Source organism: Gymnoscopelus microlampas (genome assembly GCF_963454915.1).
Source record: "Gymnoscopelus microlampas genome assembly, chromosome: 15".
Classification (NCBI taxonomy): Eukaryota; Metazoa; Chordata; class Actinopteri; order Myctophiformes; family Myctophidae; genus Gymnoscopelus; species Gymnoscopelus microlampas.
In genome coordinates, this window is record NC_139952.1 from 31,198,335 (window position 1) to 31,223,903 (window position 25,569).

Genomic DNA, 25,569 nt, shown 5'->3' on the forward strand with positions numbered 1-25,569 from the left:
ATGTGGTAAAATGAGATAAAAACCCATCCAAATGTTGAATGAGGCTGTGTCATAAAAAAGCATAATTGTCACACAGGAAAGCTGTGTGTTTCGGTAGTGCCATCTGTCACTGTTATGAATTTCCTCAAAGAGCCAAGGTTCAGTTAACTCCTCTCACATTGAAACCCCAGGATGGAATTTTTTATCATGTCGCTACTATAATAAACTCAACTAAATTTAAAGCTGTGATTCATAACTTTACGTGTGTGTGTCCCTGTGTGTGAATTAAATGTTATTTTAACCAAAATAAAACGGGCAAAGCATCTGTGTAATTTTAGATTTTAGCTATAATATAAGTACAGTATAGCAACCAGGGCTCGAGACTAAGGGAATCCCGATGCCCCGGGGACGTAAAAATATGTATTTGTGACGAAAAATAATCTCCACTGGGACGCTGACCGGTCGATGTGGATTTTTTTGCCAACTGCACATATTACTCACTGCACATACAGTATGGTGCCCAAACACATGGAACATCATGTTTATATAATGATGAATAAAAGTTACCGCAGGCAGTACTGGTCATCCTCCTCAAACATGCTGCTAAGAGGACAGCAGAAAGACGTAGAGAACAAACAGACATTCTGTCAAACTGGGATGTATCCAACATCCAGAGTCGAAATTTGCCTATCTACAAGCTGTGGCTGAGAGGCAAACCTTGTCATCTGCGTGTCCATTCCATGGATCAACACCTCAGATCTCTAGATCTGTTCACCAAAACATCGCTTCACTCCATAAAAAGTAGATAACGTTATGCATTGGATTGTGATATTAAAGATAGCCTACTATAATAATGTAAAACGTAAGATAAGCCTACTATAACACAACAAGCACAAGCACAGACACATCGTCGCACCAAGCACAGACACACACTTTTAAAAGTCCCTAAATACAATTTTAACCGTCCCAATGGGAATTTAATCCGTCGCTTCGGCCACCGCCCCACTAGGGCATTCAGGCTACTGTGTCCGTCTGTCCCGATGGGCAGGTCCCTTCTTATCTGCGGTGTTGTGAGGTCACTGGGGCCGCTAGAGCGGCTTGTGGGTTCTCCTCCAGCATTTCCTTGCACTAACAGGAGACGGCGGCCGCTGTCCTGTCCCGGTCCTGCGCCACGTGTGCCTTCCGCGGCTACACAGACGCCATCGCCTCATGGTGACGGGGGTGTGTTGGTTGGCGCAGTCCCAGTCCCCCCTGATGGGAGGGTAGCACTCTGGCGATGGCCCCATGCCCCAGTTGGTTTTGAATAGTGGTGCCATCTGTTGAGGGACTGGCCCCTGAAAAGCGTAGGCGGTCGGAGTCGGGGCTCCTGGACGGTGTTGTGCATACGTTGCATAGTTCCAGGGCCCCTGCGACTAACACAGCCTATCAGCAGAGATGGCGAGTGTCAAAGCCGCCTTTTGAGCCCCTGGACTCTTATCTCCCTTAAGCACCTTTCGTGGAAGGTGGTGTTCCTGTTGGCCATTACCTCCACCAAGAGGGTTGGTGAGCGCCATGCACTCTCCGTGATTGGAGAGTGTTTTCGGATAGGCCCTGACAAGTTGGGTGTTACCCTCCGTCCTAACCCCTCTTTTTTTTGCCGAAGGTGCTCTCTTCCGAAGCGGCCTTTACATTTATGGGCCTACATCCCTCCCTCGGGTGAGGGTGATGTAGGTGCTGCCTGCAGTGACTTAAGCCCAGTGAGGGCTTTGGACGCTTATGCCACGCTGACTCAGGCTTTCTATACAGAGACTTTCGCACTGGCTCGTTGATGTCATCACTGATGCGTATCGTTTGGCCGGCCGGCCTTTGCCGTCCTCTGTGGTGGCACACTCTACCAGAGGTATGGCTGCCTCTTGGGCACAGCTCCGGGGGGTTACCCTGTCTGATATCTGTGCCTGGGCCGAGTGTCCCTTAGCACTTTTGCTAGGTTCTACTGCATTAATGTGGTCCCTTCCAACCGGGTGGAACAAGCCATTTTGGGGGTTGCCTCCGCTACTGTGGAACCGGACGACAGCCCGCTGTTGTGAGGACCCCAGCCCAACCCAGTCTGATAGGTGAGCTTGTGCTTGGTCCCTTTTCCTAGATCACAGAGTAATTGGGTATTGTCAATATCATATTGGAGTGATCCAATATAGCGCTACATAGCAATGGTTACATAGGTAACTACGGTTATGTGAGCGATTGGATCACTCTAATCGTCATTCCGGTGTTCTAGGGCGCCGCTAGAAGGACACAAGGTTGAAAGGTGTGCCACGCAGGGATTTGAGGCAGTCGCAGAGGGCGATGCCCCCTGGCCGTGGCACACCCGGTACACAAGGATTAATCTGGTAATCTACCTCGGTGCCTCCGCTCTGCCGCGGAGGGATGTATTATATTGGAGTGATCCAATCGCTCACATAACCGGTAATTCAGTATTTTAGCAGTAAATGGAAGCCTTAGAAAACTAAAGTAAACCGCTCGCAAAATGTAAGGAAACTTGAATTTGGGCCCATATATCTCCCCTTTACTAATACCAATCAGTATAGTGTTATATATCATTTTTATCGGTGATTAGTCACCTTTACAACGAGGTACAGCTTGTAAGCATCAGGCTTTCGTGGAATGAGCAACACAGGCAAACGTGTGGGTAGCGCAGAGCAAAAATGTGCCAAAATCACCCAATATGCTTTTGCTGGTAATCGCTCTTATTTTGAGCGACCTGCCAGCACACACTTGCTGAGAGGTGGGTTCTGCAACTTTGCGTTCTGCAACATGGGTTCTGCAACTTTGTTGAGTTTGTGTATGCTCCAAGCAGCAACACTGCCCCCATAGAAAGATGCCACGTTTGTCCCTACAGGATAAGGCCCGTGCAATGGGGCAAGTGAAGCTGGTGTTCCGTTACGCAGATTGTTACGCAGATTACGCATTATTTGATGTCAGCCCTGGTACCATTTGCAGGCAGGTGTGTGCCAGTCACAGGTGTAGGACTGGCACCTGAGCATGGGCCCTGCAACTTTGACATCTGTCTTTGGTACCGTTGTGCAAATCTTGCCTGTAAATCTATGGTTCCTCAGTGAAGCAAGGGGTCTGGGTTGTTGTCTTCCTTGTTGACTTCACCAGTCTCACAGAACTTAGTCAAACCTAAGTTTGGAAATGGTATCAGGGCTAACACCAAATAATGCTGTCACACTGCATAACGGAACACCAGCTTCACTTGCCCTGTTGCACGGGCCTTATCCTGACAAAAGTGGCATATTTCCATGGGGGCAGTGTTGCTGCTTGGAGCATACACAAACTCAAAGTTGCAAAACCCATGTTCAGGTGCCAGTCACTCACCTGTGAGGCAGTCATACACCTGTGCCCATTGAATGTCATGAATGTCACGACATTGAATGTCAGCAGAAAGGTCTAACGGGCCATTTTGGCACATTTTTGCTCGGCGCTACCCACACGTTTGCCTGTGTTGCTCATTCCATGAATGCCCGATGCTTACAAGCTGTACCTCGTTGTAAAGGTGACTAATCACAGATAAAAATGATATATAACACTTTACTGATTGGTATTAGTAAAGGGGAGATATAATGGCCCAAACTCAAGTTTCCTTACATTTTGTGAGCGGTTTATATATCAGCTTGGATCATACATGAACGTCATTCAGAGTCAGACTGCTCGTTCCCTGCAGAAAAAGAAGCTGTTTTTCTGCAGAGATTTTGTTTTCTCCCGAGGATACTAATTCTTTAGAGCGATTGATTGTTTTGATGACATATTTCCACATATTGATGCAGCCACACTGACTCACTGATGCTCAGTTCAGGCTGGGTGAATCACGTTATGTTCCTATATAGTCCATGAGCCAGACAAGATTTCATTATCAAAAGAGTGGGCAAAACCAAACCTATATTAAGTTGTTCATAGGGTCAATACGAGTAAATAAATATATGATAACCTCTCCACAGGAGTAGCTTTTTCATGGTTATCACACATTTTGTTATTTTCACCATACGTACATGACAGGTGAAAAAATGACAACATTTAAAAAAGAGTTATCATAATGAAACTTCCTGAGTTGATTACTTACATGAAGACAATGATTTATCGTATTACAAGTTTTCTGAAATTGTATATTTAAATATGCAAATTAGGCATTTAGTCCATGAGCCTGAGCCCCAAAATTGAGCCAGATATTGAATATTCCATCGTTAAAAACCTTTGACTCCAACATCTTATCAAAATGAAATAAGTATGTTGACTCTGGCTTTGTCCAATGTTCCAATGTTGATTCAGGAAAGGTATGCAAATTTGGGCATATTTTCCTAATGCCTAATTTGCATATTTAAATATACGATTTCAGAAAACTTGTAATACGATAAATCATTGTCTTCATGTAAGTTATCAACTCAGGAAGTTTCATTATGATAACTCTTTTTAAAATTTTGTAATTTTTTCACCTGTCATGTATGTATGGGGAAAATAACAAAATGTGTGATAACCATGAAAAAGCTACTCCTGTGGAAAGGTTATCATATATTTATTTACTCGTATTGACCCTATGAACAATTTAATATAGGTTTGGTTTTGCCCACTCTTTCGATAATCATTGCTCAATTTTGGGGCTCTGGCTCATGGACTAATAACACTATTGCTTGCCAGCAACGCGTGCTGGAAAAAAAAATTGCGATCTACAAGCTCAGAACGTGTCGCGGTGTGACATGTGAGCTTGTAGAGCCGCTAATTTGGCACGCAATTAAATATAAATCAGGCTAAACATCCTCACACAAGGGCAGTATTTGCACAAGTACATCGATGCACACATATTGTCGCTGTTGGGTGGAAAACTCTTATCTCCATATTTTAACATTTTACGTTTTTCCATAGATGAATGCCCTGCTTTGTCACACTACAGTGTGTCACACAAAAATAGCAACAAAAAAAATCGATCTACATGCACAAAACACGGCCCGATGCGGCACGTTTTGAGCTTGTGGATATGCTATCGTTTGCGTTTTTTTAACTTGAGTCCTGAAAGGTAACAGTTTTTGGGCATGTGAGGTTTCCACCCGACAGTGACACTATATTTATAGGCATTCATCCCGCACACGCCACTGATGAGTGAGAACAGGGTTGCGTTCTGCATGCGTAAAGAGGGCCGCACATTTAACCCATTCAATCCGGGAACGCATCTCTGTCATTTTAGAATTCTTTGGCTTTTCAAAAATAGCAGATATACAAGCTCATAGCGCTCATGAGCTTGTAGATCTGCTATTTTTGAAAAATCGTGAAAATGTGTGCAAAATCTTTGAATAAATATTTTTTAAAGCAAACATTTGTAACTCAAATCTTTGCTTCTGGAGGTCCCTGAACAACATATTTTACAAATGTTCACTTAAAAAAATAAGCGCTATGAGCTTGTAGATCTGCTATTTTTGAATAGCGAAAGAAATCTAAAATGACAGAGAAGCGCTCCCGGATGGAACGGGTTAACCCTCCGTCTGCTGAGCCATACTGCGCTCGTCTCTCGCAGCGTGTCCTTCCTCTGAAATTCAGATGGTCGCTGTCATTTCATATTCCTCACGCATGCTGTGATGAATGAGGGTGTCAGGTGCAAGATGTATTCCGGAGCCTTCAGCCAGGATTTCTGAAGCCGAGGCTCAATCCTTAGAACACACTACAAATGATTCTGTCAATCAGCCCCGGCGCTGCTTTTCCACAACAAACCATGTTTAATTGATTTTTATAGAGGCGCTTTTGAAACGCTATCAGACGGGCGTATGGGCGTGTGCACACGCACGCACACGCACACGCACACGCACATGCACATGCACATGCACATGCACATGCACATGCACATGCACATGCACATGCACATGCACACATACACACACAATCGCTTGCACGCACACACATACACAAACAATTGTTTGCACGCACGCACGCACACACACACACACACACACACACACACACACACACACACACACACACACACACACACACAGAGTACAGGGAGGACTTACAAATAGACCTAATTGTGTGTGTGTGTGTGTGCGCAGTGGTCTACTGTGGATTCCTTTACACGTGGAGAGCTACGTCATGTGCACGCACTCGCACATACTGCACACGCTCGCCAATTGAAATAACCTCTTTGATTTTATTCTATTTAATTGCATAATGGGGATACTTTTGTCCTATATGCATTTACCTTGCAGACGTCAGAAATCCATCTGCCACGTTGTTATCCAAACGTTCTCTTTTGACTGCTTCAGAACATCTGACAGTGTGCGTACACCTACAGTACTTAGCAGCTCACACAATGGACCATTGAAATGCATCCAGCCAGGGTCATTCCTATGTTAATTCACCGCTGTTGACACTCGGCTAGCTTTTGTAAGCGTTGGTAATGGTGTGTGAATGGTTGTTTTTGATCAATACGTGAGGTAGACGCTCTCTCACGGGTACGCACCTGCAGCTCAAACAACTAAAAGGCTCTGAACTAGTGGAGCGACGCTCCACCGCACCCCACCTCCAGTACACCCCTGTGTGTGTGTGTGTGTGTGTGTGTGTGTGTGTGTGTGTGTGTGTGTGTGTGTGTGTGTGTGTGTGTGTGTGTGTGTGTGTGTGTGTGCGTGTGCGCGTGTGCATGCACTCCCACCCTCTTGAACTGTGGATTGAGGGATAAGTGGGAGAGGAACACAGAACTGCTTTCATCTGCTCATCAGTATTGTGCGAGTCGAGTTCACATCACTTCACAAGAGCCAGCTCAAAGTTCACTTCACTCACATTAAAATCAACTGGTTCACCTTTGTAGTTCACCATTTTTGAGTTTTGAACTAAGTTCACAGTTTTGTCTGTTAAATGAGCTGCTCTGAGCCATTATTTTTCAATTGAACCTCCTCCCACCCATCCATCCATCCATCCCAAGCCCCCATTGACTGCCACCAGTGGCCACTTCCTTACTTCCCTGGCCCTACTCTTACTTTTAAAAGCCAAGAAAAAAACAGCAACGTGTGTATGTTTTACTACTTAAACAATGTGTCATATTATGCTAAACAGAGGAAGGTGCAGCAATTGACATTTTGTATGTGGTTAGTGTCCACCCTGCGGCCCTGAGAATGAGAGGTTGCCAGATCATCAAATGATTGGCTTAGGAATGCGACAAAAACTAAAAAATCTCCATGAATTTGATGCTTCATGGGGTGTGTAATTGAAAGAAAATAAGTCATTCTTTGGGTGAACTGCTCCTTTAAGTACAGTGCTTAACATAAATGTACTTAGTTACTTTACACCACTGGCTATGGGCCACATGGTTCTGGAACCGTTGGTATTCGAGGCTATACTTACCTTTTCTTACAGAAATCCTGTATCTCAGTCAGAAGGGACACTGCTGAGTTTATTATTATATATTTTTAGCGGCGCTAGCCGCTCTATACCTTTAGAGCGGATCCTGCTCTATACCTGACTTTGTCCGTGTGCGTCAACGTTCTGATTGGTCAGGTGCGTACGTCAACAAAGTGATTGGTCAAGCTTCACGTGACACGTGGCTATAAACACATTATAAACACATATCGATGACAAAATGTATCAAAGGCGCCGCTACCTTCACACGGGGTGTGATTTTTTATTATCAGTGTGCTTTATGAATGAATACACAGTGGATGTCGAGTGTCTCTGTAATCCATTGGCCCTCACTGCTGTGGGGTGTATGTTCGGTTGAGTGGGTCTTCCTGTCACCTGGAGAACGGGCTGCATTTTTTGGTTGAGATGCCATATTTTGTTGGTGGGGGGGGGGGCATGCAGACTTTGCGTTGTTCGTTTGAGGGAGGGGTCTTGCTGTGCCTTCGTGTAACGTTGGTCGACGTTCACAGCAGAGTCTGAACGTCTGCTGTGTGGTCACGCATGGGCGCAGCATGTGAATCGATGAATATAATGTGCATTGTGAAGCGCTTCGGAGAAGGGCGCTATATGAATGGACCATTTACCATGAGTGGCTTTCACAAGGTCCTTCGCCATACGACAGTGTCAGTTGAAAAAAGCCAGCTCACAACGCAGCACATCGCAACACATTGTGAGATTGTATTGCAGATCATCGAGCTTGTAAATCGAGATGCGATACAAGTTGAGATGCATCATTATATCTTTTTTTTCACCCCCTCTGGGTGGTTCAATTGTCTTGTGTGATTACTGGGTCCGCCTGGCATAACATTATTCTCAGGCTAAATGACATTCACAGCATGGGATTTCAATGGATTTCACAGGGGTGGTCCGCATCGTAAAGAGACATTTGCAGAAATCATAATAATATGTTTGGAGAGGGTAGCTTATCAAAAAGCAAATATATAGATCATCAGAATGGTATAATGGTATATAGCCAGTTGAAAAGCAAAAGTAGCAATCTTGTTGTCACGCTATTTCTCGTAAAGAAAAGCTTGCCAAATTGCACTGCGCAATTATTCTTTTTTTACTTTCATTCCATCACTATGCTTTCTTTATGCATATTAGTTTGTGTCTTTCTGAAATGATTGATAATTGGTAGAACAATCATTATTTTTGCAAATTCTTCTATCACACAGAGTGCATAAAATGGATCAGCCTTTGTGGAGCTCTATACCAGAAGCATGCAAATCATCTCTTATTTCACTCTGCCTCAACTCCTCCAACATTTCACAAAGAAATGGTCTTGTCGCACAGGGTTTGATCTGTAAAAAAAAAAAAGAAAGTGTAAATTATAAATGGAAATACTGTAGAGAGAATATGTGTTCTGCCTTGCCAAAATCATTTGGGCATCATATGTATTGAATCAAGAATGTTGCTCACTCATGGGTATAAGCAGAGAAATGTTGGTGCGGCATGTCTGCAAGACTGTGCAGCGACAGCAACACAATATACACTGGGTTTTAAAGAAATAAAAAGAACAAGACAAATGTGATACGATAAAAGAAAATAGTTAAAAAGTCCAGGCAAGACCCACACTCTAAACCTTGTAAAAGGAACGTTTTAACAGCAAATAGCAGCAATGGGGGATGTGCAATGTGCAACAACGTATTGTTTGGAGTGTGTATGCCAGCTGGTCCACTACTATGTAACGGTAACAGAAGGGGCTCTTTACGACGTGGCTCATCAGGAGTCTAGCCAGCTATAAGAGGGTCTGTGTGTGTGTGTGTGTGTGTGTGTGTGTGTGTGTGTGTGTGTGTGTGTGTGTGTGTGTGTGTGTGTGTGTGTGTGTGTGTGTGTGTGTGTGTGTGTGTGTGTGTGTGTGTGTGTGTGTGTGTGTGTGTGCGTGCGTGCGTGCGTGCGTGCGTGCGTGCGTGCGTGAAAGGGGGAGGGAAACCTTAGCAGCAGTGGGGGAGATTAACAATAGGGAATGTAATTAATTTGCATAGATTTACAGAACATGTGCATTAAGGTCCCGGTATGCATATCTATGCATCTATAGAGAAGATACTGTATATACTTCTGTATGCATTACATCTATACAGTGTTCAGGTGTGTGCTTATATGCTGTCTTTGTGGAGTAACACAGTGCATGTGACTGAGTTGAATTCCTTCGGCGGTGAAAGGAACGAGCGAAACATTCTCGCCGAAACGTTCGACCCATAACAGGAAGGCTAGGGTTGAAGTGTTTAGGCATGAATGAGTCAACCCTTCAACCCCCCATGGCTGTGCGTCTGTAGACTCTCGGTAGTATCTGAAAGACCTGTAGAAAGATCTGTAGCTGATTCTATGAAACCCTGAGGGGCTCCCGTCTATATCTGCCATGCAGCTGGATAAATAAAACCAGCCAGACCGCCTTGTGCAGTTCACTAGGACTTCTTTGCAGGTTTCTTTGTGTCATTCCTTCCATAACAACTTTAGTCTTTCATGAATAGCAAAGACACTCTTTCTCTCTCTCGAGGCCTGATTTCATTCTTTTCCTTTTGCTCGAGTGGCCATGCCGCGCTATAGGCCTATACATGTTTTAATATTAAAAGATGCATCTTGTATGGCTATTCAGACAAAGAGCAAAGAGTGACAGCCACAAAGTGTAGATGTGTATTCATTCATACACAATGTATGAACACATACTTCTTTTTTCTCTTGATGTCACTCTAACCCCTTGATAATATCTATGGTAATGTTCTGTTTCTCATAGCCACATTGTCATTGTTGTAAACAACAATGCCTGGAGGTACTGTATTATTAAGGTCATTTCAGTGCCTACTTTTGGGAAACATTCTCCAGCGTAGAAACACACATAAAAGTCCAGTAATCAAAATGTGCTTGATTAAAAGTACAAAAGTATTGGCATCAAAATATACTTAAAGTAACCAGTAACTAAAGTTCTAAAATAATGGAATAAAAAATGCAATATTTGCCTCTGAGATGTAGTGGAGTAGAAGTAAAAGTATTGACAATTGGAAATACTCCAGTAAAGTAAAAGTACCTAAACATTTTACTTAAGTACATGTATTTAGTTACTTTCCACCACTGCTCTTTGGCCCGCCCTCTAGGCAGCCTCTAGACAAGAATGGGGAAATTTACCTCCAGCTGAAACAGCACAACATGAACATAATGAAGACTTGCTTCAGCCTTTTCAGCCAATTAAGTAATATTATGCACAAGTGCTATATATCTTGTGAATCAGAATATACTGTATAACCATATATAAGCTACTAAGATTTACTTGCAATGACGACGCCTATGCTGGGTAGGGAAACCTGAACACGCTGTTACCCCAGCAATACCAGGCAAGCTGATAACGTGACCCGAAGTGCCTGCATGTATATCTGCATCTAAATTATAAAGTCCATCAACCTCTATCACTGGGCGTGTGTCTGTCTGCAGTTTAAACTCATATATTGAGATGACTTACATCATAGTATGGACGTCATACCCATGACGTCATAGATGACTAAAGTCTTAGAACTATGAAGTCATAGTTCACTGATAAAGGCTACTGCACAAGTAGTTTAAGAACGAACAGAGAGGGGCTATATTTGCCAACTGTTTTTTTCAGGTGCGGTTTAGGCCAGTATAGGATTCAATGAAGATAATGATCCATATTCATATGTGTGCTCGGTAGCTGGGATGCGGTCTCACTATGGGGAATATTTTTGGCCGGAAGAAGCACACTCGAGTGACAGAGCAAGACAGGGCGATATTGCAACTGAAACAACAGAGAGATAAGCTACGGCAATGCCAGAAGAGGGTCAATCTGCAGCTAGAAAAGGAGAGACTTCTAGCTAAGCAGTTGCTGAAGAACGGAAAGAAAGAAAAAGCACTGCTCTTGCTGAAGAAGAAGCGCTACCAGGACCAGCTCATGGACAAGACGGAGAGCCAGATAAGAAACGTGGAGCGCATGGTTCAGGATCTTGAGTTCGCCCAGATTGAAGTCAAAGTCATCGACGGGCTGAAAGTGGGAAATGACTGTCTGAAGAAAATGCACGAGGTGATGTCCATTGAGGAGGTGGAACGGATTATGGATGAAACCCAGTATTCTGTTGAGTACCAAAGGCAGATAGATGAGATCCTAGCAGGGTGTCTGACACAAGAAGATGAGGATGCTGTGCTGGCTGAGCTGGAGGCTATCATCACTCAGGAAGATGTGGAGCTTCGTGAGGTTCCCTCCAAGGCCCTGCCAGAAGTCCCAGAGGAGAGGCCAGAGAAGAGGCCAGAACGGGACCGACCAAGGAAGAAGCCTGAACGAAAGATGCTTGCTGCTTAGACACATGCCTGAACCCTTCAGGTGACCGGGTGACTCTACAACAGCCAACAGCTTGTATGGCATAGAATAGAATAGAATAGAGTGGACTGATTCCACGGGGGGGAATTCAGACACCAAATGAAGCACAGTTGTTAAGTTATATACAGAGTAAGAATTACTGTGAGGTACAGTCATAGAAAAAGACCAAAACGAACCTGAACTATGTAAGCAAATGGACTATGAATGATATACGTACAATAGCCTGTAATCAGGCTAGTGTACGCACAACAGCCACCATAGCTGACATACACTACAGGTACATGCAAATGCAGGTGCATTATTTCTTGTGTACAGGTACATAAGAGTAAAATTATTTTATTCTTGTTCCTCAGACACTGTAGAAGCAACAATAGTAATATTAATAGTAAAACATATACAGTTTACAACAATAATGTATTTTTGTTCTAGCTTAAGGTGCGGTGGGCATGGTTCTTACTCCTAAGTTATAAGCTTCTTTGTGTGCCAGTGACAGTGGCATGGTGCGCCACTTCAGACCGCTCCCACGCAGCGGTCTTTATCTCTCTGCGTTTTGCTGTTGCATGCACTGTATCTACCCTGAGCAGAATATGAACAATTTCTGGCCTTAATCACAACATGTGAGCAGGGAGTCCACTACGGAAGATGGGGCCATGCTGGGGCTTTGTGACAAAGATAAGGGTTGACAGCTGAGATTCTGTACCACTGCTGTGCCAGCTCCTCTCTCTGGTATCCGGCTTCACACCGCTAGCCATCACATTTCCTCAGCATCAGTGGGAGACTTCTCATTTATTTGTGAAAATAGTAATAATATCATGTGAAGACACATTTGTAGTGGAAATGAAGTGCATTCCTTGTGTTTGCCCTATTTGCTACCTCTCCCCCCATGGTGATGGATGCAATTAGGTGCTAGAACATCTAGATCTCTGCTCACTCACGTGTTTGCTTTTAACTTCTTTTTTTAATCTCGGAGTGTATTCATAGAAGCATCACCCTCATCCCTCAGCCTGAAATAACTCAACAGAGGTGCTTGAGGAACTGCTACGGCTGCTTATGTAGCCTCAAGAGATCTTATGTTATGTAATGTACCATGCAAATTTACCATAGCGTAGTTAATATATATATATATATATATTATTATATATATAATAGAGGGAGAGAGAGAGGGAGATAGAGATATAGATATATGCTATAGATAGCTAGTGCTTTGTAGGTGCTTATTGATTGTTTTAAATCATCTTCAGAGCCGCTGTAGCTCCATTGACCTTATTGCTTCAGTTCACCCACATTGAATAAGGCTATGTCAGTGAATTAACCAGCTCACTAAATAACTTAGTAAGGAAGCACATATTATTCACAAAGCTTCTGGCTTTTTTAGTGCAGACAAAAATAGCTCACCGTGTGTGAACCATCCTCATTCTCTGAGAAGCCTAAATTTAGATTACTACACCAATTGGGTTTTGCAGACGTTTCTTTCTGAACAGAGATATGATTTGATATCAGTTGCCGTGAATTAATTGGCTGTAAAGGCTTGTTTGTACGGCCGTCCTTCACACAGAGAGCGAGATGATGAATATGGATTGAGCTCTGCCTCTGCTGATGCTGGTAACCGAGGGTTACGAGGAGTCAGCCGCAGTCTAAAAATAGTTTGTTGCTCTCGCCTGTGCAGAGGCAGCAGCCCTCGCCCATGAAGCTCTGCACGTGAGCTAAAAATAGCTCTCTGCGTGAAAACAAACACATGCGCACACGGAGAGACACGAGACACGTCCCCCCCCCCCCACCCCGTGAAATCGCACAATTACTTGCTGTCAAAGAAAGAGCGAAGCAAGTGCTTTGATAATGTCTTGTGAATGATTTACGTTCGCTCTCTCGCTGCTCCCCCCGTTAACTATGCCGCTGCCTGGTGCCATTAAATGTTCTAGCGTGGGTTTTGAGACATGAAAGTGGAGATGTACAGTTCGTCGCTCTTGGGGGGGAACCTTGCGCTGTATGTTAAAAAACGTTACCTTTCAAGAAATGGATGTAGATCCAAAGTAGATATCATTTTAGTCACAAGGGCTTGTGACTAAATAGCGTGGGCATATTTTGGGCAATACCCACAAAAATAGCAAGTACAACCTCACATTGTATGAGTTTGTAGATCAGCTACTTTTGCTATACCTTTCCTGCATAAAATATGGTATTAATTTATGGAAGAAAAACACAATGCAATTTACGTTATTTATCTATTTATTTCTGGCATGTTTGTGCCATAAACGTCTGCAGAGTAGAATTACACCTGCACTCACCAACCTGTGTGTGTGTGTGTGTGTGTGTGTGTGTGTGTGTGTGTGTGGTTAGATGGCTTAGATTTTTGTTGCTGTCCACAGCTCAGGTCAGAGGGTTTGCAATCGAGATGATTCACTCCTGCTTCAGCGCTCTGGCAAAATGGACCCCATACTCCTTTAATGTAGTTATCATGTACTTTTGGTCTGAGGCAACACAGCATTTAATTAGGGAGGGGTCATTTCAGCGTGACCGGCTCATCTCAGGGTGATATTAGTACTGCCATAAAACATGGCTTTCACTGCAGCCACTGGGCCCACAGTCTTGCAGTAAGTACCAGTGGACTATTAGAAGCCATCACAGATGTATTTTTTTTATCACCTTTGATGGGATAATATTTTCTGTTACAGTTCAGGGTTTGGTCTTAGATTCTACAATAGTGGGGCATGTGACTGAATGGATGAATGGTCACTTGAGTCACAGCTTGTGTCGTTTAGATTTTCCCCACTTGTTTTGCTATAATCTCAAATCAGATCGCAAAGACATGGCACCTTCTCAATATCCTGTTGGATTGGATCGGTATCCTCAAATCTTTTCGATCGTTTCTATGTGATCTGGACAGGTTGACAACAAATGTTACTATATGTGACTGACAGTAAAAATGAGTGGCAGTTAAACTCTGTTCATGCGAAGAATATAATAAAGACCAATGTTGCATGTCTTTCTTGATTATTTCCTCTCTCGGGGATGTCTACAGCATTGGTTCTCAAAGTGGGGTCCGGGGACCCCCAGGGGTACTTGGGGGGGTTCCAGGGGGTCCCCAGCAAAATGTGTTAATATAGCGTCACAATCATTTTAACCTTTTATACTTGGGCTATTCAAAAATAGCAGATATACAAGCTCATAGCGCGGCACTGAGTGCCGCACTATGAGCTTGTAGATCTGCTATTTTTGAAAAATCGTGAACATTTGTGCAAACCTTGGGATATATATATATTTTTAAGACAACATTTTTAACTCAAATATTTGCCTCTGGGGGTCCCTGAAACAAAATATTTGAGATGGGGGTCCGCGGCCAAATTCATATCATTTTGGGGGTCCTTGACATGAAAAAGTTTGAGAACCACTGGTCTACAGACTCTACACCAGGGGTATGCAACCTTAGGCACAGGTGCCAACATTGGCACAGGGGAGAGTGATCACTGGCACACTGGCATAAGTATGAGAGACATGATTTTATGGTTTAATGTAACATATTTTAAAAACATTTAGTCAATTAAATTAAGTCTGCTCACATCAGTATGTAAATTACATCCTGCACATAATTCAAAATACATTCAAACTGAACTGAACTGAACTCTGACTGGGGAGGGAGTCTGGGAGATAGGTGGGTTATTGCTATGAGACTAATGATCAGTACAAATATTTCAAAAGAAGGAACACAAAGTCTGTTTTTATGGACAATCAAAATCTGCTGGAAATATTTTATGTTTATGTTGTTAATGTTGATATGGCACGCTGACTATCAAGAAAATAAAAAACATGCCACTTGAAAGTCAAAAAGGTTGCTGACCCCTCCTCCCTCCTCGTCTGTGCACAACCTTTGTTGTGTCGTGCTGTATGAACACTGACTGATTTGCAGAACTCCCATGGAACAAAGAACACGCCAAAGTTTCTCCATCGTATTTCCCATCCATCCCGCCCCCGCCACCACCACCGACCCCTTTCCCCTTTGTCCTCAACCAGGCTGTTATCAGTTGCCGGCTGCAGTTGAGGGAGATGGAATAGGCTGGGGATTAGGGCCAGTGCCAGAGCCACCAGGAGTCATTAAAAACCTAGTAATAGGTTAGATTAGCCTGCTGATATGGCGTAATCTGTGCAATGCACCAACAGGTGGTAGAGGTGGTGCTGGTGGTGGTGAGTCGGTTGTGGTTAGGATTGCCAACTACCTGGAATTCAACAGACAAATATAAAATATCACTGTATGTACAGTAGCCTATATGTAGCCTAGAGGTTTCGACATATTATATTAACCACTTGAACCCCAGCATCCATATTCTGTGGGGGAACATAAGCCAAAAATAGCAGATCTACAAGCTTGCAGTGTGCTGGAAGTTAACGCAATGCATTGTGAGCTTGTAGATCGGCTTTCTTTTTTAGCAAAGAGACTTGGTGTAGACATGAAAAAGCGGTCCAAGTACCGAGACAACTCACTTCCAGGGACTAAGTGGTTAACAACCTGTATTACAGTATTATGTATGAGCTGTTTTCAACTTGTAAGATTCAGAAGAGTCATTGATTGATTCCCAAAAATAAGGAACTAAACGTGTCCCTAATCAGTTCATAAGCTATCTCGGAACCCATTCGGTAAAAAAAGGAAAACAATGTTTTTGCCTCTGGGGGCACCACCTCCTTTTTTGTGTAGAAACAAGAACTCGGTTTGGCATGTTTAGGGCAGTGGTTCTGCTAAGAGCAGAATCTGTCTTGAGAGATTATTTCATAAGGGATACGTCTTTTAGTTGAAGGGACGGTTGGCAACAACCCTTGTGGTGGTGGGGATTGGTTCCCCCAAATGTACACATCAGACATACAGTAATGTATACCGCCTTCGTCACCCTGGGCCGATTTCAACATGCTAAACTAACGGAAGCACCGCCCACTAGGATAGAGATGAGTTTCTTTAAATCCAAACATGGACAATGACTTCTATCAGACCCTACCTGATCTGGATAGCAAGGCTTTAGGCAGTGGTATTGGTAGTAGAGGTTTGGTTCTGCCCTTCCCTACACAAGTAACTTAATCATAATAATAATAATAATAATAATAATAATAATAATAATAAGGGTAATAATAATTATGATAATAATACTAGTTTAAGCTTTAATTAACACTCCTTCTTAGGGGAGGGAAAAAGCAGTTGTTTCACTGCAATACTGTAGCTAATCATGCATGTTTAATAAGACCATTACTGTGTGATTGCATAAGGCACTATAAGTAGTTATATAATCATAATGACTTGCTCATTTGTCCAGCATGCCTAATGCCTTAATATAGTAATGTTTAGTAATACTGTAGTTACATTTTAGAATATAATCAGGGGGAAAGAGGCACAAAAAGCCCTAGGGGGCTTGTTTCCATTGTGGTCCATTGTACTCAATGTATCAGTAATACATATAATACATGCAATACAATACAATAAAATACAAATACAAGTACAAAAGAAAACAAAACATGAAAAAGAGGAGATATCCGAGCACTATATAACGGAGGAGAGGGCGTAAAATCAAGGTACTTTACCATGTTTACAAAAAGTTTTAAAAGCCAACATGTTTTTACTATAACTGGTCTTCAAAACAAAACATATTGGAATGTTCAAGGAGTTAAACTATGCTCGTTTGTATTTTAAGGACAGTAATTCTTTTAGGTTATTTTGACATAAATACATAGTACATGTATGATTCTTTCTAAAGAGATCATTGTCAAAATGATACCAATGATAACAGTAATATGTGCAGCATATGGGTATAGAATAGAATACTTTATTCTTACTTACATTACATGTTATCTGAAGATATTATCTGATTAATGTTCTTCACCACTTACATGTTTTTTGTTTGTTTGTGACTTATTGTTCAAGTCGGCCAGAAAGTATAACCCAGGTTGATTTATTTTCTTCTACCCGAAGCCTCTTTTATCTTGAAATCATGACTCGGAAGAATACAGTAATAAATGCAGACCGTTCCTCCGGCTGTCGGCGGACAGTAAATGCTCCTGTTCTCTCTTGGAAGGCGTCCCATTCAATACTGCGCCCCATTTGCAGTGTCAACATGAATGTGGTGGCCTGACATTTGAAATTGTCCAGCCTTTGTCTTTGGTAATTACCTGTCTGGGGGAAAACCAATCCCAGGCCCTTGTCAGCCGCAGGGTCGTCACATCGAGGGGCTATTTACATCCCTAAAACAAAGGTATTTTTAGGCTCAGCGTGTGAATTTTGTGCCTCTGACTTTGACTGGCACCGGAGAGCAGAAGCCATTTTGAAGCGGGGACTTCAGTCAGTGACATGAGCTTAGTGCCACTAATCTTCAAAGGTGGTACAAGGCTGAGTGAGTTACAGGAGAAGCAGAAATGTCCTTTCCTTTGTTCAGAGGGTCTTAATTGTTATTTAATTAGCGCTCTGCTTTGTTGTGGAAGGCTGTGAAAAGATAATTGCATTGCCAACTTTCTTTGATGTGTCGTTCGTGTTTCTGTCTGTGTGCCCGCACATAACCCTCCGTCCAGCCGCATTACAGGAGGAGAGAAATGAGGCCTTTCAGATTGATAAGAGATGTAATTAATCTCTTTTATTTGGAAGGCATGTTGCTGCATGCTTCTTCAAGTCTCATTACTTTAATTACTTTAACAGTTAAGAAACACATGTAAGACAGTAGTAAGTAAGTAGCTTTGGGAACCAACTGTTCCCGAGGCCCATAGCGCAGGAGCCTATCTGCTGTTTCTGTAGCATGACGTGGCTTGATGTACAAGTACTTCCCCCAGCCATGATGTACTAAATACACCCCCTGCACATGACGCTAATATGTCGTAGGGATTTAACCCAAATCCAGCCCCTGTTGCTGAGTGCCAAGCAGGGAGGCATTGGGTCCCATTTTTATAGTCTTTGGTATGACCCGGCCGAGGAATTGAACCCCGACCTCCCAATCACAGGGCGGACACACAAACCACAAGGCCACTGAGCCTGTTGTAAGCCAGCAGACTATCTATGATTTACATGCATGTGTTCAATGCTTTAAAATCCAATAGAACACGGGGTGCCTGGTGGCTCAGCCAGTTAGTGCATAGACCATTATCCTCCCTGTGATCGTGACGACCTGAGTTCAAATCTGACTCCTATCTAGTTTTGCATGTCTTTCCTCTCTCTGCCCTTGGTTTTCTGTCTCTGCACTCTCCTATTGGAAATAAAAGCATCAACAATGGTCCCCAACCTTTTCGAGACTAGGGCCCTCTTGGAAGTCTTAAGCATAGGCGCCCTAACCATCTGACCGCTCAACCACTTAACACGGCAGACTAGCTTGGCTGCAGTGTTAAAGGGGAAGACCACTCATTTTCAACATTGGGGACTTTTTTCTTATTTCCACACAACAGCTCTGAGGTGTATTAAAGACATAGTTCAATGTTGAAAATGAGTGGTCTTCTCCTTTAAGTGTTCAAATGGGTGGGCCCTGTGTATTTTCAGAGAATGTTTATTTTAATGATCAGTCATAATACTTTTAAGTTGCTATTTATCGGTAGCACAATGGAAACACATTTTTCAGCTGGCCCGGGTTGGAATATGCCCTGAGGCCCTTCATTGCATGCTATCCCCTCTCTACCAGATTTTCTGTCTCACTGTCACTATCAGAAATAAAGCAGAACTGCCACACACGCAAATATATGTAATTGTACGCTTACAAGCTGTGAAAATGTGCTATAATTGGACTTTACCTCTCAAGTGCATGAGTGTCTTTCACTCCCCTGAAAATCTGGCTTTCCTCTTTGCCTGGTCGATACCTAGTGTTCTGTTCATATAATCTGTGTTTGTATGATAAATCATCTTTTGAATGGTGGTGATGATGATGATGGCTATCGGGAACACACTCCAGGGTGCCTGGCTAATGCAGTGGCTCTGACAGCGTGAGCCCCATTCCTCTCTCTCTCTCTCTGCATCTGAAAATGACTCCTCGGGGAGCCGACGCCTGTGGCCTCTGAACCGGGAGCCGAAGATGAGCGCACACAGATCGATACATGGATCCCGGGGCAAATGGAACGGAGATAGCCCCGGTGCACTCGGGGGCCTCAGCTTCCAAATAACGTTTCAACAAGAAATCATTTGGAGTCGAGAAGTGTTTGCGCTGCCGTCTAAGCGGGGCTTTAGCTCGGCTTCATGAAGTGGACTGAGGCTCAGGAGTGACACGCGGGGAGACTCAGCTTTTTATAGAAACCTCTTATCACACAACCTGCCCTCCTGTGGAGATGAATGTCCAGGTAATTTGCAGTTAGCCGCTCACCTCAAAGTCACCTTGTGTCCATTTCTTTTTCGTGGTGTGGAACAATGGGAGCACACGCAGTTCTAAATCACCCGGCAGCAGTGCAAAGGGCACTGCCGTGTCTCCCAGATGCAGTCTTCCTGCTTTCTCCGTTTAAAACCCTTTGAAGTGAAGCCCATCGCTCTTCATGACACACTAGTATGAACCCAGGCCGTTTTTGCTGCCACTAGCTCATTTAGTTTTGAAGATTAGGTCCTTGTTTAATACATAATGCACAAGGTGAGTGCTCACTGCTGTTCAGATTCAGCCGTAATTATATCTACATTTTTAGCGGTGTCAGCCGCTCTACATTTGACCGTGTGTGTTTGTCCGTCTGTCTGTCTGTCCATCCGTCCGTCTATCTGTCCATCCGTATGAACACGGCATAAACAGCTGCAGCTGATTGCAACACAAAGATGCCAATTACACTAATTAAACACAAACAGGAGACAATGCAACACATGCGTTTCTTAAAGACATGCACACACACACACACACACACACACACACACACACACACACACACACACACACACACACACACACACACACACACACACACACACACACACACACACACACACACACACACAAACGGGGGCCCACCACAGTCAGCACACTAATTAAATAGAGTAGTATCTGAATACCAGCGCCCTCACACCAATAGAGTAGTACCGTCTGAGTACCAATGCCCACACATCAAATAGAGTAGTACTGCCTGAACACCAGCACATACACATCAAATAGAGTAGTACCGTCTGAATACAGCACCCACGTTTCAAATAGAGTAGTACTGTCTGAATACCAGCGCCCACACATCAAAGAGAGTAGTTCTGTTTCAAACACCTGCACAATGCACATACACATCAAATAAAGTAGTACTGTCTGAATACATGCGCCCACACATCAAATAGAGTAGGCACTGCTTACTCACACTGGGTGTGATTTCTTTTAAGAATAAATGATGGCTTGAGTAGAACTCAAAGCACCAGAAGGAATTTTCTTTGGCATTTCATGCGGTGACAAATCCAATGATGAAATCATGAAACCTGAGTCTACATGACATGGAGCATTTACATATACAACCCCTCTAGTGGGCAACATCCACCGACTGAGAGTGTACAAATGAGTCCATGTGTACAACACTCTCCGAGTTATGGGGCTGACTAATGTGTTGATGCCATGACGACACAGTGAGGTTAGGCAACACACTCCATATTTGGGCGTAGCTGCATTGGGAACTCCTTATGTGGTTATGGCTGAGTCATAGTGACATGAGCGTGACAACGTGGACCGCCCGCCGGTCCGCCCGCCCGCCCATCATTAAGCCAATGCTCATATACAGTATAGGAAGAAGAAATACATTGTGACAGGCCTGCCCTTGACATGAACATGTTTAAGAACCACTGTCGTAGTGAATTCACTCTAAATGTGCTTGAGGTAGATTTGCAGCAGTGATGGGGGGTCCAGTCATATGATGTCATAGTAGGACAGCATACAGGTTTCATGTGAAGGATTTGGCTCCCACGGCGGTGTGACTGAGCTGTTAGAGTGGATCACACAAACCCCATTCTCCACAGCGCTGCAGGCACTGACGTCTGAGAAGGCTGTCATGATAGAGCGCTGGCTTTGGCCACCAAGCACCTGTCACGTCGCGTCTCAGCGGTTCACATGGTTACGTGCGGGAAGTCCTCGATGCATGCTGGGACATGCCAGAGTTTGGTGGAGCAGCAGGGGGGAGTTTTCTCAAAGATCAAAGAAAGTGTGAATATTAAGGCTCTGATACACATATCCATTTTTCTACCAATATCAACCAGCAACGTCAATTGTTAATATTGACTTTTCCCTTTTCCATTGATAAATAGCTAAGTAGATGGACAGACAGACAGAGTGATCGATTGATTGATGGATTGATTGATTGATTGATTGATTGATTGATTGATTGATTCTGGGGTTGTAGCAGCCACAGTAGTAAGCATGAAACACAGAGAAGTTACAGTTTTTTGTTTTGTCTTTCTTGTTTTTTTTATTTTATCATATTACTATAGAAAATACAATTATAGAATATAGCTGTGCAGCAAAGTCCAAAGAAAGCCAGAGGGGCTTATTATCAAGTAGCTCAATATGCATCTGACTGGTTATGCATTGCATACAATTGTGGTATACCGTTTTGGTAATCAGAAAGAGCAAACGTATAAAGAAACAAAACATAACACAAAAGAACAAATCAGTTATTAATTAGTTGCTGTTTGACTTTCTTTTTTGAACAGACAGGTTGACGGATAAAAGTAGCGCAGAGGAAGCTGGTTAAAAGCTTTAGCTCCTTTAAAAGCAACCGGTAAGAGTAGAGAGATAAGAATAAGATTTCTCTTTTTTGTCTGACCCTAGCCATCTGCACTTGGTGTGACCGAGTTAACATAATGTATACTATCAATAAATACTGTAAATAAGTGTATAATGTAGAATCTTGCACTAGACTAGTAAACCAGTTCAGTAATTCTATCACCTATGCATGGTTATGTACACACAGACAAATCAACAGTGGATATAAGACTGATATAGCATGTACAATGACAGCCAACATTCACCAGACAGCATCTGGATATTATATCGTTGCTGTCGGGCAGAAACCTCTTATCTCCATTCTCCATATTCTTTTTTGTCTTTTTTGTCTTTTTTCGTAAATGAATGCCGTACTTGATCATACTACAGCGTCACACAAAAGTATCAAAAGTAGCAGATCTGCAAGCTGGAAACCACATTTTGATTTATTTGAATCCTGAAAAGTAACATTTTTGGACATGAGTTTTCCACCCGACAGAGACGATATGTACACAGTCTTATCAACAGTGAATATACTGTACAATGTGGCCGTATCACACACTGTCTCACACAAATCACTTCATACCTCGCCGCACAACAGTGTCGCGCGAAAATAGCCGATCTGCTATTTTTGCTATGTTATTTTTGCTAATATTACACCTACAGCAGGGGGTCTTCAACAGGGGTCCGGGACCCCTAAGGGGTCCTCAGAGTTACTACAGGGGGGCCGCCAAATCTTTGTGTGATTTGATTTGATATTTATTTTTACATTAACCACTTGAACCCTAGCATCCCTTTTCTGAGGAGAACTTGCCGATCTACAAGCACACAGCACCTCGCAGCGCGAGGCGTTGTGAGCTTGTAGATCGGCTATTTTTGGCAACAAGGAATGCAGGTAGAGGGGAAAAAGAGCAGACCAAGTAAAAAAAAATCTGCAACACAATTTTATACAATACACAGGGGGTCCCTGCTTCATCTCTTTCTCAGCTAAGGGGTGCTTGGCCGGAAAAACATTGCAGACCCCTGGCCTACAGTATAATGACATACTCCTAGCAGGGACCCCAGGGTCAAAGTGGCTAGACCAGAGGCCTGAACGCTGTGACTCTCTCTCACCTTACAACTGTCTTCATCCACTCAGTCAGAAACACACACACACACACACACACACACACACACACACACACACACACACACACACACACACACACACACAGAACACCACGCCGACTGTTGACACAACGCCGCTCGATGCAATTCATTGGCGCGTTCAACTCGGGGTAAATATTGTCAATGGGGCTTTGGGGATTTGTCGGTAGTACTGTGTCTGGTCTTCATTCAGATTGGCCCGTCCAGACATTGAATCCAGCCTGTGACGGCTTTGTTTTGACCCCAGGCAACCAGACTCTCTTCCTCCCTTGGCTTCTGTTAATATTAAAAAAACAAATCACACACTCACACCGTAGGATGGAAGATTGGAGCCTGAGGATGTTTCCACTAACTACACAAGATAATACATTATTTATCAGCACCCAATAGACATGGTCCGAACCGCACAAAAAAAAAACAACACGGATCCCATCAGAAAAAAAAAAAAAAAAACTAAAACAACATTTTAGTCCTTCTTTGAGTTTGATATAAATTGTTATGTTTTTTTGTAAACACAGCCGCAATTCTCCTCCTTTCTTTTTATCTCTGGCAACAAAGGATGGAACAGTGTAAATACTCTTTGTTTACTGTTGTGTTGCACTTTCAATCTTTGTTTTGGCCCCGAGCAGAGGTTGTTTTCAGGTTCCCCCACATATATCACCCTTCCAAACACCCGTGTTCTGGGGAATACTTTGGCCGTGTTGTGAGCTTGTCAATCTGCTTATTCAATGCACAGCGAAAACAGAAAATACACTCGGATAAAGCCCTGAGGGACTCCGCTCAACCATTATAGGGTTTTTAAGTGGTTAAGATGAAGTTGTGTTACTGGTCAATGGTCTGGCGTTTCTATAAACTAGTGTTTCCCAAACAATGGGTCGGGAGCCATTTTTGGGTTGCAGAACCATTTTTATGGGTCACGAGTACATTTTTGTTTCTTATAGAAAAGGGCTTGTATTTTAGAACATGAAGAATTGACCTCCTTTGTCCTCTGCCCTCTCTGCAGGATGGCCATCCAGGTGGACAAGTTTGACTTTGAGAGCCTTCCCCAGCCGGACCAGGAGACGGCTCGCTTCAGCAGCCCCAGACAGCTGGAGGAGGCTCGCCAGCACGCCCAGGGCTGCCAGATCAACTCTAAGCTGGGCATCTGCTGGAGCATCATATCCTTTACACTGCATGCTTCCATGTTATGTTATGCATGGATTAAAGTTCTCGGTCGCCACGACTGATTTCAGTCATTTGGATTCTATAGAAGCCACCATGTGAAAGAATGAATAGTTTTATTTCGGTCGTAAGCCATGTACACAGTTAGTCACAACAAACATTACAAAAACAAGACTTGGACCGAAAAGGTGTAGGCTGAAGCCCTATAGCTTATAATGCCTACCCTTTTACCTTATAATGCTTAAAACAGAAACAATAACAAAACAGCGATATCAAAGACAAAGACACAATTTGGACGTTTGGATGTCTTCTATGGAAACATGTTGCGCAGTAAAAATAGCCGATCTACAAGCTCTCAATGCGCAGACGCATTGAGAGCTTTGTGGATGCTGCCACAAGATGGGAAATCAGTGATTCTCAACCTTTTTTATTGAGTCATTGATTGATTGAATACTTTATTAACAAGATTGTTAACAGTACATGTAGTACAGTCAAAAGTTATGCTAAAGGATAATACAAAAATCCATGGGGCGGCTTGTTTCCATTGTGTTCCATTGTACTCAATTCATGAGTAAGACATGCAATACATACATTCCTAGTTTGACATGCCATTAGGCCATACACAGGCCCCCCTTTTTCTTTTTTCTTATCTCTGTTACCCAAATCTACACTGTAAATTCCTCAGTGTTTATATAATTCATAGTATATATGTTCACAAATGGAACATTAAGGTTCCATTTGTAGAAAACGGTCATGAGTGCTACTTTCACTGGTCTCAGACCATCCATTGATTGGACACAGTTGACACACCCAGTCGGTTTGCATCTGCAACATGCTTTGTGTTGTTTTTTGCCGCTCTACAAAAAAAAAAAAAATCCACCCAAAGCGTAGCTAGTTTTTATGTAT

At 43.2% G+C, this 25,569-nt stretch overlaps 2 protein-coding genes across 4 annotated transcripts in view; both read left to right on the forward strand.

Annotated features, from left to right (window-relative positions):
- Nucleotides 1–25,569, forward strand: part of trappc9 (trafficking protein particle complex subunit 9) — a 325,308-nt gene that overhangs the window by 176,520 nt on the left and 123,219 nt on the right. For all 3 annotated transcript variants that reach the window (XM_084081382.1, XM_084081384.1, XM_084081383.1), the window contains one exon: nt 24,506–24,658. In XM_084081382.1, coding sequence (XP_083937508.1) covers nt 24,506–24,658 — 153 coding nt within the window. The remainder of the gene's footprint in view (nt 1–24,505; nt 24,659–25,569) is intronic.
- LOC311062382 (charged multivesicular body protein 6-like) lies at nt 11,072–11,695 on the forward strand (the record flags this gene model as incomplete). Its single annotated transcript, XM_084081385.1, has 1 exon — nt 11,072–11,695. The coding sequence occupies one exon, from the start codon at nt 11,072–11,074 to the stop codon at nt 11,693–11,695; it is 624 nt and encodes a 207-aa protein (XP_083937511.1).